General features: G+C 39.7%; 1 protein-coding gene across 1 annotated transcript in view; it reads left to right on the forward strand.

Annotated features, from left to right (window-relative positions):
• The window catches only part of LOC119428313 (slit homolog 1 protein), a 94,021-nt gene that overhangs the window by 5,355 nt on the left and 69,280 nt on the right, over nucleotides 1-19,386 (forward strand). The window contains exons 2-4 of the mRNA XM_037696018.1: nucleotides 8,562-8,633; nucleotides 10,616-10,687; nucleotides 12,120-12,191. Coding sequence (XP_037551946.1) covers nucleotides 8,562-8,633; nucleotides 10,616-10,687; nucleotides 12,120-12,191 — 216 coding nt within the window. The remainder of the gene's footprint in view (nucleotides 1-8,561; nucleotides 8,634-10,615; nucleotides 10,688-12,119; nucleotides 12,192-19,386) is intronic.

Below are 19,386 nucleotides of genomic sequence, written 5' to 3' on the forward strand. Positions count from 1 at the left end.
TATAATTACTATTTAGTCAATGTTCCTAGTCATAATAAATAAAATAATAAAAGCAGTTAGAATAAATGTATACCATATAAAATTATTATTCTTATAACATTCTCATTACAAATTTTCACCAACTAAATTGAGTTAAAGCAATAGTTCATATCTTTTGAAGTAGGGTTCTTTGGATCAGGTATGCACAAAGAACGTCTTACCTGTTGTACACAGTTTTTTGTTTTTTTTAAGAGCTCAGTTTGGATATAAAAGTTTTAAATTCTGACCAGATATACAAGCAAACGGCTAGTCCAAACTGAGCTAAGCTGAGACCAAAGTGAATTGCTGCCATTTTTAAACAAATCCAGTCTAAAAAAAACAAGTGTTTTATGACAATTATTTTACTTACATAGTTTCGTGGGTGTTTGCAGATACAAGTACAAATGGCAGCAGCATGTAATAAAAGCAATTCCAGTCCAACCTGTGGTACTTCCTGCAGTATCTTCTCTTAAATAAATGTTTAATGCGAAATTACCTTCTAAAATAACGTTTATAAACCTCTGTGATTTTTTTTTTTAACTGATGTTTTAAGATGACAGCAATCCAGTTGGGTCTTGGCCTCACTTGGCCTAGCTGCTGGCTCGTCAGTCTGGTCTTTAAATTCAATTTCTTCAATTTGAGGTCATTTTAGGGCTGGACGATATGGCAAAAACTTTTATCACAATGTATTTCTTGGTTTCAATCAATAACAATATAATTCTGATATCGAGTCCTCGAGGCTCAATGGGATTTACCTGTCTAATTAAAGGTTGAATGAATAATTCCGATATCGATATAAACAGTATAAAAACCACAGAAAAACTGAACAAGCTGTACAAATAAATTAACGTTCACCTTTTATTTGTATTTAGCCTTCAAAGAAATTTGAAAGCACTGTCAAATAAACATAAAACTCTCAACCTTGTCAATATTAATAGTTTTAACTTTAAACAACACGTTTGCTGCATGGGTTTCATCATCTTCAGACTCTCAGCATATTCTATCGAGTGGAAACTCTTCAGATGGTGGAACAAGTTAGATGATTACAAGTTAGATCATTTTAAAGTGAAAACTTACTGCATGTTGGAGCTTAGCCTAGCCTGCTTCTGCTGACTCCTTCTGGACTTGAGCTCTGTGTGTGGTGTACGTCATCACGCACTTACATCATTGTGTCGCGGTCTTTTTGTTCAGGTTGAAACTGAAGCGGCCGCTTCAACCCGAACAGAAAAAGAAATGCATCAGTGAAAGGCTGTAATCATAGCATAATGTACAAAGTATACCGAAATGTCAAAAATGTGCTTAAAACTCATATCACCGTTATTGACTAAAAGTATATTGTGATATTAGAGCTAGACAATAATTTGATATTGATATATATAATGATGTACTTTTATTCAATAACGGTGATATGAGTTTTAAGCACATTTTCGATATTTCGATATGATTACAGCGTTTCACTGACGCATTTCTTTTATTTAAATGTGTGGTAACGTAGATGTTATGCAGAGCTCGAGTCCAGAAGGCGTTAGCGGTAGCAGGCTAGGCTAGGCTAATCTCCAATGCGTGTTAAGTTTTCGCTTCAAGATGAGTGCCCATGACCGTCAGAATGTGACTAAACAAGCTTTTTTGAAGGTTAAATGCAAATAAAAAGTAAACATTAATTTATTTGTACAGTTTTTCTGAGGCTTTTATATTGTTTATATCAATATCAAATTATATCGTTATTCATTATTAACCGAAATTAAGAAATATATTGTGATAAAGGTTTTGGCCATATCGTTCAGTCCTACTTGATATATATATCGATATTGAATTATTGTCCAGTCCTAGGTCATTTAAAGAGCTCTCTACAACAAGTAAGATACTGTTGATAGTTTTCACAAAACTCCACTTTAATAAATCTGAACTTTAGTTTCAGAGATAAATTATCAACCAAAAATGTCGGATATTCCAACTTTCTAGCACAAATAAACAATAAACAGAAATATATATTATCAGGTCTCTTGTAAATGAGTCCCCGACGCTCAGTGGGACTAACCTGCAGCTGTCCCTTGTTTCTAGTTCTTACAGTCATTTCTTTTAGGCAATTTCTTATAGTTCAATCGTAGGTACTGACTCCAGTTTCCACCCACTTGTTTCTCAGTTTTTGTTTTGTTGTAAATTGTCTGTGTTCAATATATTTTGCCATAGTTTTTTTTTAAATCTTGAAACATAGTGCCTTCCTTGGTTTACCAGCATCTTTTGCACCATTTCCAGTTATTTACCTTCTTAAAGAAGTTTGAAAAGATTCTCTTGTTTCAATTGGCTTCTCTCGTATTGAAAACACTGTGTCAAATCCTCTTTGTGCAACACCTCTCCAAGTTGTCAACACTCTTTTTTTTTTTTTTTTAAACTAAACACTAATTAGATTTAATCTGATGACGGTGTTTGTTTCAGAACTGTAAATAACAGTGACTCCATATATTTTTTAATCCAATCGATCATTAAAAAAAAGTCACTGGAACTGACTACAACAATTATATTCCTTTTTTATTTTTGTCTTTTAATGCCAGAAGGTTCAACTTTTCAAATGTGATAGTTTTGTGACGTTTGTGGTTTATAACTATAAGTTATAGGGTGTAATGTATAACCCTATAGCCTATAAGTTATTTTAAGCACTTTTGATAACAGCTTCTGTTTTAAATGTGCTCTATAAATAAAGATGACTTGGCTTAACTATAAAAATTAAACAATTAAAAGAGCCTCCTCTGGTGATTCTATAATTTTTGCCAGGGGTTTTAGCCAACACGTGCATTCATAGCCTATTGCCTTCACAAAAGCCACAACAGAACCTTAAAGTCTGTTGCTGAACAAACTACAGATACACCCTAAACCATGAAAGAGCCTTCAGTCACTGACTCTACAGTCCCATATGTGTGTGCTTTTTCCACCCTGTAGCTGTAACATACATTGAAACAGATGTTTAATTGAGTCCCATTGACCTACGGGAGAAGTATATGTCTTCTATAGAAGAATCTGTCCAGAGGACCTGACTCAGCCTTGTTAGATTCATCCACCTGGATTACTGAGCACGTATCAGGATATATCTTCTCCGATCAGTTTAGTTGGATTGCCGTCTTCTTTGTCCTAAATTCTTTCTTTTCATTTCTGTCTTTCTTGGTTCTTGAGCTTTTTGGGTATCATAATGAAAAGGTACATCATAGTTTTTATGCGGCTTTATAGGCCTATTTACTTTTACCTGTAGCTGTTTATTCAAGGAGATGGGCTCTACGGGATGGAGCAGACCCCACACTGGTCATGACTGAAAAGGAGCAGTGTTAGTGTTTCTGTGGGAAATGCCTGTGTGAGATTTACTTTATGTTTAACTTTCCTATCAGAAATCTTGCTCCTGAGACCTGACTGAGCAGAATAAAAATTGTAAATTGCTCCTGAGGAGCCCAGGAGCCAAGGAAAGGCTCTCAGACAACCACACTGCACACACAAGAGTATTAGATGATTTCTGAGGAACACGCTGTAAAAATGTACAGTTGAGGTCTTTAACTGCTTGTTTAAAAGCCGCATTTTAATAGAGATTGATTTTTTTTTTAATAGTTGAGCAGAAATTTGACCTCTTAGTGTGGATAGAAGTGTTCCAGCAGGGTTTAGAAATGTTATTTTGGTCACTGTGGCATTTGCTTTTGCTTTCATGACTTCTTTTACTTTCTTTCAATAAAAGATGTAAAGTGCCTAAATAAGGCCGACTTATCCTTGCCTTTTTATCCTCGTTCTTTACCAGCACCAGCCATAGAGGCTTTCTCTCTCTCTCCATTGACATTTCCCAGATGATCCGTCAGCTCTTCGCAGCTCCCTGGTTACTCGCAACACTCTAGCACACTGCTTCACACCATCACTTCCAGACAGCTAACACTGTCAGGGATGCTCTGCGTCTTCCTTCGGTCTCTCAGTGATTGTATCGTCTCCCTCTCCTCTCACCACCTGCGTGCTTCATGGCTGTCACCTCCATATGCTGTCCAATCTGCAGGAATGTTTTTGCCTGTTTGCAGATTCCCAACCTGTTCGTTCATCAAGGAAGCGCGCTCGTTCGTCTGCTCAAACAGCATCTTAAGTCTGTGACTGTGGTTAATGAGCATTCATGTTTTAGGTTGTACAGCCTCAGGGTCCTGATCATCAGATTGTTTTTCACAGAGGGAAAGTTGGACAGCACCATGCCACTGATCCTCAATCAGATGGTTTCTGTAGTTCCTGCTGAGCTAAAGCTGTTCTGGACAAATGGTCTTGTGGTTCTCACAGCCTCAACACAGAATGATTGATATGCAAACTCTTAGCACCTGAATAGAACATCTGAGTAGAATATATCTATTTTCATGCATAAATGGGGCAAGATACATACGTAAACTTTTTTTCAGCCTATCTTGCAGTTATGAATTGTTCCTTGTTTGGGTACATTTAAATCAAATACGTCCTTGTGCTATGGAAACCAATATTTTTCCAACATCTTTAGATTATGGTTTGCATGACCAGTTATTTTGTGACTGTGAGCTAAAAAAAAAAAAAAGGGTGTCTTTCATGAAACAAAGATGCATTTATGAAAGAAAGAACCTGATAAAGCCTAAATTAGGTTGGAGTTTAACTGATTTTGTAGGACAGGCTGGTTTATAACATCATTAAGTGATTTAAAATAGTGTTCTACAATATTTCCTGTAGCTGTTTTGCAATTCATCGTATTTGTTAAGCTGTTTTGACAGCAACACTTTAAAAAATGTGATTAAACTTCAACTTGGCATGCGTTTTATTTTCTTGTTTTAATTAAAATTCCATATATGTATTTGAAACAGTTACCGGTAGTTAATGTTTTTAAATTTTCTTCCATTAACCGTCTGAATTTCAATTAGTAATTTTTAGTGTAAAATTGCACTAGCAAAACCAAAACAAACTAAAACTGTCAATGATCACCTAAAATTTGAAATGAGCCTTTTTTATTCTCAGCTTTTCTAAAATGGGATTACACGTGGATGTTTTTATCTGCTTGGGCGTAATCTGTATTCTGCCCTGAGTGAATCACTGTATTTGCTTTTACTCCCTCTAGACTGTCATTTCATGTAGCTTTTCTCGATTCGAAACAGGTCCAAAGCAGGCTCTGCGCAGGGAATCCAGCAGCTGGCAGAAATAAACCTAATGAGTTTTTCAGTGTTGTAGCAGTGCTCCGAGCCCTTTGAATTATAGACATCAGGAGTGGCGTAGCAATGCTGCCGTGTGTCTACCCGAGGGAAGTTGCACCAGGAAAAATTCTCAAACATCAATCAGCTTGGGGTGGAAGATGAAGAGGGATTAGATAGTGATGTCATAAATCTAGTATCCCCCCAGAAAGCGTGTCAGGAATGGGATTTTTTTTTTCCCGGAGGTTTCCAGAGGATGGAATGGATTTGACTGAAGTAGTTGGAGGTGGAAATCCTTTGCTGCAGGAACTAAGAATGATACCTAATAATTTTCAGGTTTTAAAGTAATACTACTATACTTTAATGTAAAAACCTGCCCAGAGTCAGCATTACAAAACATCTGTCTATGAAATGAGTTAGCATGTCTTTGCTTTGATGCCAAAAGTTATTGCTTGGTTTTCTTTGATTGGGGAAGAAAAAACTGCAGCGACTGATGCCGAAACTAATATAAAGCACATTTGTTCCTTGATAAATTGTATGTGACTTTGGCTTACTTTGACCCTATTTAAGTAGAATAAACACAAAGACAAGCACTGTTGAAGTAAACGCTTGAGTTGTATGGTAGCTAAGGCAAAGCAGGAGTATGATCAGTTAGTTGTATGGGAGGCTGGACACTAAAGAGGGCGAGAAGGACTTGTGCCGATTGGCAAGACAGAGGGATCAGACTGGAAAGATGTGCAGCAGGTTTGGTTTGTTAAATATAGGAATGGTAATCTTCTAACAAGTGAGGAGACTGTGATAGGAAGATGGAATGATTACTTCGAGGAACTATTGAATTATGAGAATGAAATAAAAGAAGAATAGAGGTCATGGAAACTGTGGACCTGGAAGTGGGAAAGAAAAGTGAGGGTGAAGTTCAGAAAGCTCTGAAAAGAATGAAAAAGTAAGACCTGATGACATACCTGTGGAGATTTGGAAATGTCTTGGCGAGATGGCAATGAGTTTTGTTTTTTTTTTAACTCAAATATTCAGTGGCATATTTCAGGGTGAGAAAATGCCTGAGGAGAAGAGTGCTCATGTGCCCATTTTTAAGAACAAGGGTGATGAACAGAGTTGCAGCAATTACAGGGAAATTAAGTTGATGAGTCACACGATGAAGATCTGGGAGAGAGTTGTGGAAACTAAACTTAGACGAGATGTGACTATTTGTGTGCAGCAGTATGGCTTCATGCCAAGAAAGAGTACCACAGATGCCATCTTTGCTTTGAGGATGCTGATGTAGAAGTACAGAGAGAGTCAGAAATAACTCCATTGTGTCTTTGAATTTAGAAAAAGCATTAAAGACAGGGTGCCGAGGGAGGAGCTGTGGTATTGCATGAGGAAATCTGGAGTGGCAGAGAAGTACCGTATATTTGATTGGAACAGGACATGTATGAGGACAGCAGGACAGTGGTGAAATGTGCTGTAGGAGTGACAGATAGCTTCAAGATGGAGGTGGGAGTGCATCAAGGATCGGCTCTGAGCCCCTTCTTGTTTGCTCTGGTGATGGACCGACTAACAGATGAGGTCAGGCAGGAATCCTCGTGGACTATGATGTTTGTAGATGACATTGTGATCTGTGGTGAAAACAGGGAACAGGTGGAAGATAACTCGGAGAGGTGGAGGTAAGCACGTGAAAGAAGAGGAATGAAAGAGTCAGCCGTAGTAAGACAGAGTACATGTGTGAAGGATGAGAAGGATGACTCGCTGTAGTGACCTCTGAAGAGGGAAAAGCCGAAAGAAGAAGAAGAAGAAGAAGTTGAACCACCACAAGCTGCTGAAAGTTTTGGAGTTTGGTCCAAATGTTAAAGCCTTCCTGAAGGTATTTTAGGATCACATTTTCCCAGAACAAAACTTGTTGAGTCACCTGACTTAAATCATCAGAAAATGATAAAATCTTTTTGTGTAACAGCTTCACTATGTCAACTCTTGACAACTCTCTTGTAAAACTACATTCCTGTTTGCTAAAAGAAGAACCATGTTTCAATTGTTTACTTGTGAGTCAGTTTTTCACATCTGCACAACCTCCTACTCTCTTCTCTTCCCAATCTTCTATCTTTCTCCTTTTAAAGTCCTTCGGGTAACATCAGGAATGACCACCCTGAAGATAAGACACGGAAATCCAGAAGTGTGTGTGTGTGTTTGTGTGTCTGTGTGTGTATCTGGGTAAGCACCTGTAATGAGCACCACATGTACGTACCGAAGCCCAGGCTAATGAAGCCCAGTCCATTATTTATTTTCCCGTGGCTGTGTTGCTCTGCCTGTCGATGCACCTGTGTATACACACACACATGTGCATGCACATGCATACATCATCCGTCAGTAATGACCGTTTTCTTTCGCACCGCATAGCGCTAAAATCCCTTGAGTGGTCATTAGACGAGAACGCGACTGAAGGAAAGGGACCTGTGCTTCAGTGTAGATTTCAAGCCAGTTTTTCTTTTGCTTTTTAGTTAAATGGTTTGGGGGTTCAGAGAAGGGTGGATACATACAAACTACATCAAAATGATAAAATAAAATATTTAATGCATTTCTTTGTGCTGAAGCTTTGTTTTTATTCTGCGAAGAAAATACAGTTTGTTACTAAGGATTTTCTGCAATAGTAGCAAAACCAATACAAATCCCTCTTACATGCATCCCACATTAAACTTAACTTCAAGCACTAAGAGTTAAATATGCAATGCTGTTAAAGTACTAATTGTCTTTCACTATAAAACCCAGCTTAATTAAAAAACATCTGTTTTTCCCTTATTTTGTGTCTCGTTTCTCTTTCGGTAATGTCCGGCTCTCAGTGGGGAGTCTGCTCCCACTACATTCACTACACTTAACTTTCTGGCTTTGTGGCCCTCCCTAAATCTACTGCTGGCTTCTGCTAATCCCCAGCAATTGTAAAAGGACATGGCACATAGAAATAGGCAGGAGTGTGTTGGTGGCAGGAGAACGACGACTGAAAGGAAAACAGGCAGCTTAAATGTGGCCTTCATTTTTCACAGGACTTCTTAATTTTTCCCGGTGGAGTTGGTTTCCTTTCCTTTGCCATGACCTTCCTGCTTCTGCCCAGCAGTGTATGGTGCATGTAAATTCACATAAATTTGAATTTCATCAAATCAAAGAGATTTGTTGATATTCTCTGTTTGCGTTACACCAATAGTATGCCAAAAAGCTGAACTCGTTTTGTTTTAATTGCTTGAGTGGCAAAGTGTGTAATTGTACGTCATAAGAATGTGCTTCATGTAGCAAAAGTCAAAGATTTCTTCAAGCCATTGTTTATTTCTTTAGTCACCAGGCTAAAGGGTCCTGTGGGGGGAAAATATGAATTATTTATTGTTTCTGTGTTTCTTTTTTCAGGGAGCTGAATGGAAATAACCTCACACGCATCACCAAGAGTGACTTCACTGGTCTGAAGTACCTCAGAGTTCTGTAAGTTCCTGCATTTGTGTTTATGTGTAATGATGCAATTTTTATGTGTGAAGCTTGTCAGTATTTATGTTATCATGCATACCTGATCTGTATGTAATCTTGCAGCTTGCAGTTCCACAGACTTGCTGCTCAGATTAGCATAAATCCAGCGAAGTGGCGACGCTTTCGTCAAGAGTCCCACTCAGAAGTACATTAAACTACTGAGTGACTGCGGCAAGCGATGTAATGGACTTCTCTCTCTCGCCATATCCCGCTTGCTGTACTTGCACTTATTGTCCCTTAGATACACACACACACTCTTACGCTCCTTCTGTTCCCTCTCATCAACGTGATAGGTGCCCACAAGCACTGCTCCTAAATGCTCTCGGCACAGTTAACACATTCAGGTGAAGTCATTGACTCCCTCAGCAGTATAATTACAAAGCACTTATGACTTCAGGTTATAAAGTAGCTATAAAAGTCTCTCTGTGTGTACACAGTGTGTGTTAGTAATGCTTTAGGCATTAAAAACACTAGTTAGAGGAAGCTGTGTAGACCATAACATGTTTGAAATGTAACATGAGCTGAACATAATTCCTTCCTCCCCTGCAAAGCTTAACTATTTTCAAGACTCGTTGCTATTTGCCCACCCCTCTGTCCTCCTCTTTTCATTCCTTCCTAATATTGTTCTGTCCTCTCCTATTTGCCTCTTTTTTTGCACCAACTCCATATGGAGAGTAAATGCATTCTTGTCGCTAGGTTGTCACCAGCAAGTGAGATGCAAACAGCTTTTTACAGGACGACTAAACTATTTCCTTTACCGTAAAAATAAATGTCTGATTCTTTCAAACTGCCCACACTGCATGCTGACTACTAAAAGTTTGGAAGTCAGCCAATATTGTATATCATGTAGTATGTGTGTTGCTTTAGGGCAGGAGCATTAAGTCTTAACATCGAGTTGACCCCTGAACCTGTTGACACGATCAACCCTGAAAAGAAAGAAGAAAAACAACAGGTTTACCTTGACATTCGGCTGCCATCTATTCTGTCAGGCTAAAATCAACACCACTGACTTATCTCCTTTGATTTGATTTCTGATTGTTCTAAATGAGCAAAGTATCTATGTGTTTATTTTGTGTGTCTGTGGAAAAAAAATCAGAACAATGGAAAATAAAAAGTTGATTGAAAAAGAGGCCACATGCCCTCAAGACTAAAAAGTTTTCCCCAACTGAGAAGTATTGTGGTTTTTTTCCCTTCACTTCCATCTAAATTCATGAGAAAGAGATATGAAGTGAATTGGCCTTTTCTCTCCATGTTTATGGAGTGTGAACAGTGATTAGCATTTATATTCGATTGGGAGGAAGCCTGGACTGCTGAGTAACAGCGCACCACGTCCTCACAGGAGACGGGAAGGGTTCAACAGAAAAAACAGTTGTGTATGTAATCAAGGCAAGGTCTTGTTGCTTTTAATGATGCTGGGCACTTTTCTCTCTTTCCTGACTTTGTGTTATTTTAACACTTCTAAAACCATCCAGTGTTAAAGCTAAATCTTATAGATAAGGGATGTGTTCATTCTGAGTTTGTGTGCATCTCTTTGTGTTTGATCAAAAGAGCACAAGCATACTTTTCCTTATTTGGGCCATATGCAGCTCACCTAACACTTTGACCCCATGATTTTGTCTCGTCTCCACTGAGCTGCTTACGCCCCTTTGGACCACACTAGAGCTCAGACTCACTCTAGAGCCCAGACTCACACTTTCTGAGCCACCTTGGAAACTTTCCTGGCGGCTATTCCCTTTTTCTTAGCCAAGATTCCACACTGTGCCCCCGGTCCATACCACTGCCCAGTATCTGTGTATCTGTGTTTGTTGGTGTGAGCGCACGTAAGAAAGAAAGGGGGGAAGGAGGGTAAAAATGAGGGCAATGCATACAACTAAATGTCCTATATGCTGTCAGAGCTGTGAGACTGAAAGCCATATTTCTCCTTGTGTCCTTTTCTGCAGACAGCTGATGGAGAATCACATTACAGTGATCGAGCGAGGGGCCTTTGATGACATGAAGGAGCTGGAGCGACTGTAAGTAGCACCTAGGGTTTTCCACAAATGGGCTCCCATTTTTTAAATCTTGAATTTGAACTTAAAAGAATTAAATCACCTCCTGCTGATATGTTCTTAGTGCTTTTATTAGATGTGGGTAATGAGATTAACAGTAGGAACCGATTGTGTCAAGACTGAGGCAGTCCCTTGTCAATCCATTGTAGTTAGATGTTACTGGGAATGGTTTTTTATTAGCTATGCCTGACAGAAATGCCCTCAGTGGGATGTGTGGGCTTAAAAGGCCTTCCACACCACAGACCTTGGCTCATCTGGACAGCACCAGGACTCCTCGCCAGCTTGTAAAGCTGCTGGGGAAAACACATAGACAAACACTATCAACCACACCTCAACCATCCCATTAGTAAGTCAGTGGTTGTAGCCACATGTGAACCTGCACAGCAGATGACTTTATGGACTCGCTCTCAAGTGTGAGACATAGTGGTTAACATGTAAAAGAATTTCCTCTGATCTGAAACCAGAATTTACCAGCTATGTTACCAATCATGCACAGTTCTCCATTTCTTTTCCTCCCCTTTCAAGCAATCCCAAATATTGGGCAGACGATTCCATCTGCCAGACCAATGTGGAAATTAAGTGGCTCAGTTCTTGTAAGTGTAAAAGCCACTAACCCACCAGCAGGTACAGCTCGATCCAAATTCAGCAGCAGTGTACAATTTATGTATATTGTTCACCAGATCTCCATTTCAGCTAACTTAGCACTCTTTTCAGTATAAACAGTGAGGGGCACAAGTCCCAACATCTGTCTGACTTTGTCTGAAGGCATGGCAGTGGCCCGCCTATCACATTTGCAGCCGTTCTCTGCCAGTACACTCCTGTATGCCTCCAAAGGGCCTTTCAGAGTGGGGGGAGTTGTGGTTTCCAAAAGATTAGCAACAGTCTGTTCCTCATTGACTTGATTGTTGTATTTGCATAAAGCCTGCCAGTCTTGGATGTTATTTGTTTGACGGAGTGCATGTTGCCAACAAGCAATCCTGTCAATGCTTTCTTGGGCTTGAACTTGCTCAACACTTTCCTCTTGTTTTGACAATTTGCTCCAGTCAAAAATGTGTTAATATTTACATAACTGCAAGATGAAATATTTAATTTAAATGGAAATTCAGTTTTTTTTTTTTTCCGTTGTTCTGGGAAAGTCTGCAGAATATTGAATTCCACAAGGTGCAGCATTTATATTTACCTGTACAGAGACAATTTACACCACCATTTCTGAGTAGCAGATTCATTCCCCTGAACTTTCAGTTTAATATTTGTGTGACATTCAGAGCACATTAAAACACAATAGCCTGTGGCTAAGCTGATTCTTTGGCACCTAGAATAAGCTATTCACTGCCTGCACACCTATAAGGACACACACGCAAACACACTGTCTAATCGAACCTTTTCTTTCCTACAGGAGGCTGAACCGTAATCAGCTGCAACAGCTTCCCGAATTGCTGTTTCAGAAAAACCCTGCCCTGTCTCGACTGTAAGTACATTTGCTTTTTTCTATTTCAGATGAGTTGTACAATTACATTTTCATTTCTGTCAGCATACATGCCATTTCTCTTTGCATTTTCTTTGTTATGAATTCCCTCACCTGTTGCTTAGATATGTATCAGTAGGTCTGATGAATGTTGGCTGAAGTTCGATTTGGTTTAAACACAATTAAAGAACAATTAGGATTCAGTTGCACTCGCTGGAAGAGACTCATTGAGAGTTATTAGTGTGTCGGGTCTTATTAAGAGAAAACAAATTGTTCTTTGCACATTGTTGGACCTTCTTGCTAAATCATCTGCAGTTTCTCTGGATTAGTCATGAAAATGATTGGTAATAGGGCGCTGATGTGACACGAGCTATGGGATGCATTACTCTAAATGACTTTGAACTAAGTTCCAGGTGAAAGACTGATTGTGTTACTTAAAGAGGTCGTTTTACATCAAATCCCCAAAGCTCACTCCGGCAATATAGTCCTTCTCTATCACACGAATGAAATATGTCATTAGAGATTTTATGTCATTCAATGACCAATCCCATGCTGTCACATCCCACACATCATTCAACTTATTCTCCTCATGCAGTTACAGTTCCAACTAAATGCTAAGTTTTATTTCCCATCTGTAGCAAGGCTCAAAGTTTCTTTTTCGTTCTTTTTGGATAATCAGTGTCCTTTTTACTGACTAATCATTCCAGCTCCCTTTTCAGTTCAGATTACCTGGAGCATCTGGGAATAATGAAACTGCAGGACATGGAAAAATCATTTCCCTACTGCCTATCTTCATAGTAGTTCTACCAACCAATGACCCATGCCTCAGCCCTCCATCTGTTTGTCCTTTTGTTTGATGTTCAACACCATCTTGAATCTATCTGTCACTTCCTTGCAACTGCCCCTACCCGTCACCCATCATTATGCCAAAACCAGTCTCTAGAACTTTAAGCCCGTGCCTCTCCCTTTAGGGCGAGTATAACCTTCTTGAGATTTACAAATGCCGAGCTGAACCAAGTTATCTGTCTAGCAGAAAAGCGATGCCGAAACCCTTCCAGACCTGCGGATGGCCTTGGAAAAGTGTTATTATCCCATCTGGACTTGGCTTTGCCAGCAGCCATAGAACTGTGCTCCTCTTTTTTTGTATCCAGTCTAACTTTATGGTCATTATTTTAAAACCAACTGGCTTTTCTGCCACATTCTGGCAAAAGTCATTGTTTAAAATTGCTGAACTGTGTCTATGTTTATCTTGATTTGTTCATCTTTGGCTAGATGACTGAAAATTTTCATGGACCTTCTCAAGTGCCAGACATTGAATGGTTTAAACAAATGTAAAGTCAACAGTCATGAAATTACCAATAATTCAGTTTTATGGTGATTGACTGACGGGGGATATTTTGCCAAAGACTTCCAGTTCTTTTTAAATGGCAGCAGAAGACAAAGTTCTTTCCCAAGGTGTTACTCAAATCCAGGCCGGTGTGTCTGAGTAGCACCTGGGCTTCTGGTATAACTCTGATATGATTAAGTTACAGCCTTGTCTTGCTCCTGCCAGCAGCTTTTGATGGACTTTAAATGTTTTCGTCTCTGTGAGGAAGTGTTTTGCTTCTTTTTTAAATGCGTGCATTTGTCCTAGTGTGTCTGAGAACTGCAGCGAGAGGGGAAAAGACAGGCAGACGGAGAAAGAGAATCTGTTTCTGTGTGCCTTTGCACTTGCTCAAAGAGCTCACAGGGGCTTAATGGGTTATGTCTTTATGATCCCAACAAGTAGGGTTAATGTGAAAGCCTACTGGCCTCAGGTGGAGCACTTCCCCAGATGTTTTTTTTTTTTTTTTTTGTTTCCCTGGAGCAAGGATTAATTGCTCCCCTTCTTTTTTGTAGTTTCTCTCTCTCACACACACACACACCAACACACACACACACACACACATACTTTCTCTCTCCTACTGCCTTTGTTGTCCTCATTCTAGTGCCATGGTTTTCAGGGAAACTTGTACAACAAAGTAGCTATTTGCCATCGACATCCCGCTGAGAAGACAAACAGACAGAAGGGCAAAGGGCACAGACGAGCAAGGGATAGCGGATTATGAAATTGCGTCTTTCATTAAACTTTAAAAGGCAAATCTCGTGAGTTAATAAAAGCCTGGTGGTAAATGAGCAGTGGACTGTTGTTGTTTTGTGGAAAGTTTTTAAACACTTCCCATAGAGTCATTAAGCTATCGACTTAATGAGCTTTCTACTAAAGGAAGATGGAGAATTAATGAAGGTGCTCTTTCTGGAACGCTGACTTTGAAGAGAGGTCTAGTTAAAAATTTCACGAGAAAAAAACATTTCCCTATTTAGAAATAATTACTTCTTACTATCAGTTTTGCTGAAGCTCAAAAATTTGGTGCGAAAACTGTAGTGTCTCTTCTGTAATACAAGGATTATTCAAATACACAAATGTATTTCAGAGCTACATACCTTTCTTTGTGTTTTAGGAACGTTTCCATCCATGTTCATCCCTGCCTTTTTTTTTTTTTGCCTCTTCCTGAGAGACGCAGAGACACTGATGCACGAGGAGCAGAGGGAAGATAATTGGAATTGATTGGAGATGATTAGAGATAGTTAGAGTTAGTTAACGCCGCCGGTGATGGATGGCATCAACAAGAAGGTATGGGAAAGGTGGCGTGGAGGCGAGAGGCGCTGAGAACAATAACAGTGAAAATAGAGTTGCATTCATCACCACTAACGACCTGTTGGCCCCATCTTACCACCCTTGACTTCTTCTCATCCCACTTCCACTGCACTTTCAGATCTGTAATCTGCTCATCTATGGTAGTAATTAGTGTCTTGCCGCGGTGGGAGAGCTGGCGGAAGGAAGAACTGTGGGATGGAGGGAAAAAGAGTCATAGGTGAGCAGACTTGGAGGAGTGGAGAGCAGTTACCCTGATAGCTGCCCCCAGGGAATAGCATCTGGTTGCTACTCAGGATGGAAGTTTGGGGGTGGAGGAGGTAAAGGGGTATTTTGTGGTTTCTGATTACCGTGTTGCTCCTTGCCACCACAAACAAACAGGCAACAACACAGGTTTATTTACAAGGGTTTTGCTTTCATTAATGGCCAACATAGCGCTATGTAAGGGGATGGATAGGAAAGGATTTCCCTTGTTTTGCTCCCCGGGAGGTATAAAGAAGGGTGTGGTAGTACCTGTGCTGCAGGGGAGCTGAGGAAATCCTGGCAAAGGATTGGAGGTGGGGGGGCATGTCTCATCCTTTCTGGAGATCCTTCATTTTTTCAGATCCAAGTTAATGCCTGGCAACAGGTTTCCCGATGTACACAAACCCAAAACACACACCTTAAACTACTGGTTGAGACCCAAATATATGCACACACACAGAAAAGAGCAAAGCAGAAGTAAAATGTAAATAATAATAATTAGATTTGAACACACACAGAATAAGGCTATAATTACATGTATGTGTGCTAATGTGAGGATGGTTTGCACGCACAAGGGATTCTACTCTTTCTATGGCTTTGACTGTAGATAAAAGTCTTTTTGGCTGTGTGTCGATGCAAAGCTGCTTCCTCTGTGTTTGTTTTGGAGGGATGCTGTGTTTTGTGTTCGTTAGTCACTTGATGCTTAGGGAACAGCTCAGTGTGAGAAAAAAAGAAGCGTTTCGGGGGGAGGTCTAGAATAAATAATGTGCGCTATCATTAAACCGATAAATCTTCTCTCTGTCGCAGTATTTCAACTCGTTTTACAGTTTATCGTTCAGTAAACAGCATCATCTTCTTTTCTTTCACTGATCTTGTATGCCACGTCACTATCAGATTAGCTTTTTCGACTTTTATTGTGTGACTGCTTGAAAGACTGATGTGAATGTGTTTTTTCTTTTTATTTTTTATTTTCCAAAACTACTCTTAAATATTGAGCGTTGATGTGCATCTGGCATGCTCGTAATACTTCAAATTGGTCTTGTCATTTCCCTCCCTTTGTCTCTGTTGATGAATGACCTGCCTCGGTACGCTAGATCTCCTCCACTTTGAGCACAGTTTGGGCCCCCACTTGGCAGCCATCCCCATGGCAACCCATCATCATCAGGAGGTTTCTGTGCCATCAGTGGTAGACATCCTGATTTCTTGACTGTAATTTGCCTAGTACTTCATAAACACTCGCATCTCAGACCTTAGTGAATTTGGCAAGCCACAGACCCTGGGAACACACACAAAGAAAAATGCTTCTTAAAAACCACGAGTTATCTTTTTTTCATTATCAATAATGCTTAGCATCCGGAGTAAATTTCCTAACATATTTTTGTGGGGATTTATCCAGATTTTTATAAACAAATCTAAGAAATGTGATTCTTGAAGAATAGAAAAATATCAACACAGGATTTTTTTTTTCTGAAAAAGAAAACACAGTGTTCAGTGATGTGCCTTTTTTCATCATCCAGAATTCAGGAGCAGGCACAACAAAAAAAAATCTAATAACTTTCATGGAAAATAAAAATCTACCTGTTGTTATTATTTCGGATGATTTTAGGACGTATTTCAAAGCAACAAAGTATAATTGACCAATATGTGCTTGATAGAAAACAGTATATATGTTTGCAATCAAATTATCAGCCTTGACTTGATGAAATTTCAGAAGCTTGAGATTCCAGGTCTGTCTAATTGATTCCAGTGGTGCTTTGTTGTTGCAGAAAATAATCTCTGAGATACTTGCTTATTCATCTCTAGTCTGTTGTCATGCAGACGAGTTGTGTTTTTCCCTGTGGAATCAGGTGTTAGATTGTGTGGTTGTGTGAGGAAAGTGTTGTGGACTTATTAGGGCCAGTTCAAGATAATCTGCTAATTCACTAAATTAATGAGCACAACTAAATTTAAGTTAAAACCAAGGTTTTTCATCCATTGTTGGCCCGATGAACGTTACATTTCTTTCAGTGCAAGTAGGTGTATTTCACCCTATAAGTCACAGTTTTTTGCATAATTTGTTTGCTCTGCGACTTAAAGGCCGAAGCGACGTATTAATGGATTTTTTTCCCATATTTATAAACTCATTTTTGACTGAGATATGACCGTTTTCATTCATTGGGATTGAAAATAATTGAACATTACTATTTTCAGCCACTAGATGGCACTCGAGTAGTAAGGCATGTCGTTGTATCATGTAATAGGTAAAAGTGGCTATTAATGACACAATCGGCTTGCCACAGCCTGCCACCGTCGTCTGCCTGGAGCAACCGAATCAGCTTCATTTTGCTGCACCGCCTCTGTGAAATGCAGCTGATTTGACCATCAAAGTGCATTTATTAAGTAAAAATTCAACTGAGGCACACCTTTACTATAAAGTCGAGCAAACAAATGATTGCTTTTAGGTGGTTATCTTGTTAAATTTCAAAGAAATGGACAGCGAGTCCCCCTCTGCGTGTTCATGTTTCCGTGTATCGGCTTTTGAAAAAGCAGCTGATTTGACCGTCAAAGTGCATTTATTAAGCAAAAGTTAGACTGAGACACATCTTTACTATAATTTCAAGCAAACAAAAAATTTTTTTTAAAAGTTGATCTTGTTAAATTCTTGTTAAAGTCCTCCTGTGCGCGCTCCCGCGGCCATCATTTGGCAGCCCATCGATTTTTGGCACAACACCGGCCCACATTTCTGGGTTGTCAGCGGTGATGCAAAACAAACGCGACGCGTCAGTGATGACACATAGTTGATGTGACGTATACGGCTAAGTGACACATTTATGGATTTTTCCACTTTATTAGACATATTTGGACTGATGCGACTTATAGGGCAGTGCGACGTGTACTACGGAAAATATGGTACTTTAAGTGAAAGCTGTTTTGCTTTTTCTCTAATTTGGCAGAACTTGCTCATAAAGTTCTAACTTAAAGAAAACAACAAGTTTAAAGTTTGTATTGTTATTATTATTATTATTTTTTTTTTTTTTTGAAAGAGTATGACATTTAGAGGCCAACCAAAAAATATCTTGTAACTCCTTTGCCCAGGCCCTCCTCTGTGCCCCTGCCCTTGTCAGCTGGTAAAAGTGGCTTTTATGGCTTGTCACTGTTTTCTTTACGAGTCTGACCGTGTGTGAGACAGAAATGCAGACCTAACCATGTGAGGAGAGCGGAAGCCAAAAGGGAGTAATTTGAAAACCACTGTGCCATCTGAAATATTCACCACCGCAGCACAATGGGAACAAGAAAAAAGTGTCCAAAGGAACAGAGGACAAAAGGTAAAGAGGAAAAGGGAAGGGGTCAGAGGTGAAAAAGAGGACCGCGATGATACAGTAAAAGCCGAGAGGAAACAGCAGTGTTTATATTTCCTAATGATGTGATGTCCTTCCTCATGAATAATTAAATGGATTTATTGTGGCTTGTTAAAAATTCACACTAAAGCTCTAAGACATCAGTGGTCTGTGTACTCATGTCCAGTATCTGGTGCACACTTCTCCACATGCACACATCTATTGCTCCAAATATTCACTCATAAAGAATATGAACGTCCACACCCCCTAACAAACGTTCCACTGCGATGACCGTCTCAACCATAAATGCGCACGTTCTTGTGAGCGTGTGCATGTGAACATCGTCCCACTTGAGACTCGTCTGGTCATTATGAATTGATATGGCATGAATAAGACATCACAGTGTGGTCTAGATCCGTCATGAGTATACACACACAGGGAATTCACTTGCAGAGTTGCCGAAGGAGCCCACCACCACCACCACCTCTTCCTCTCTGTGCGGCTGCCGACAGTTTGTCTCTGTGACGGCTGGTTGTGCTGCCTCCAGATTGGAATTGACACAAACAGGAGAAAAGGCTACCCTCATGTCCTCACATGCACGCTCCCACATGCACTTACTCCTTGAAATTTAAAAGCAGGGGTTTGAGGAATGCTGCCGTCCCGATCCAGGAATAACAGCCAGTGTGGTGTTTGTTAGGTAGGCCAACTTGGGTATATTTGAGCACATGCTTAGTGGCCTTATGTCCACATACACTCAAGAGGTATATGCAGTATGAATGCAGTTATAAGAATAAGATACCCAGCTTGTTTAAATGCACTGCTATGGGTGTTTCTTTCGCTCTGTTCATTCCATTTCAACATTTCAAAATCTGGGGTTTCGATCAACCATATCTGTTCTGGATCATCACGTGGAAATGCCATGTGTGTGTGTGTGTGTGTGTGTGTGTGTGTGTGTGTGTGTGTGTGT

Source organism: Nematolebias whitei, chromosome 1, assembly GCF_014905685.2.
Source record: "Nematolebias whitei isolate Nwh7 chromosome 1, NemWhi1, whole genome shotgun sequence".
Lineage (NCBI taxonomy): Eukaryota > Metazoa > Chordata > Actinopteri > Cyprinodontiformes > Rivulidae > Nematolebias > Nematolebias whitei.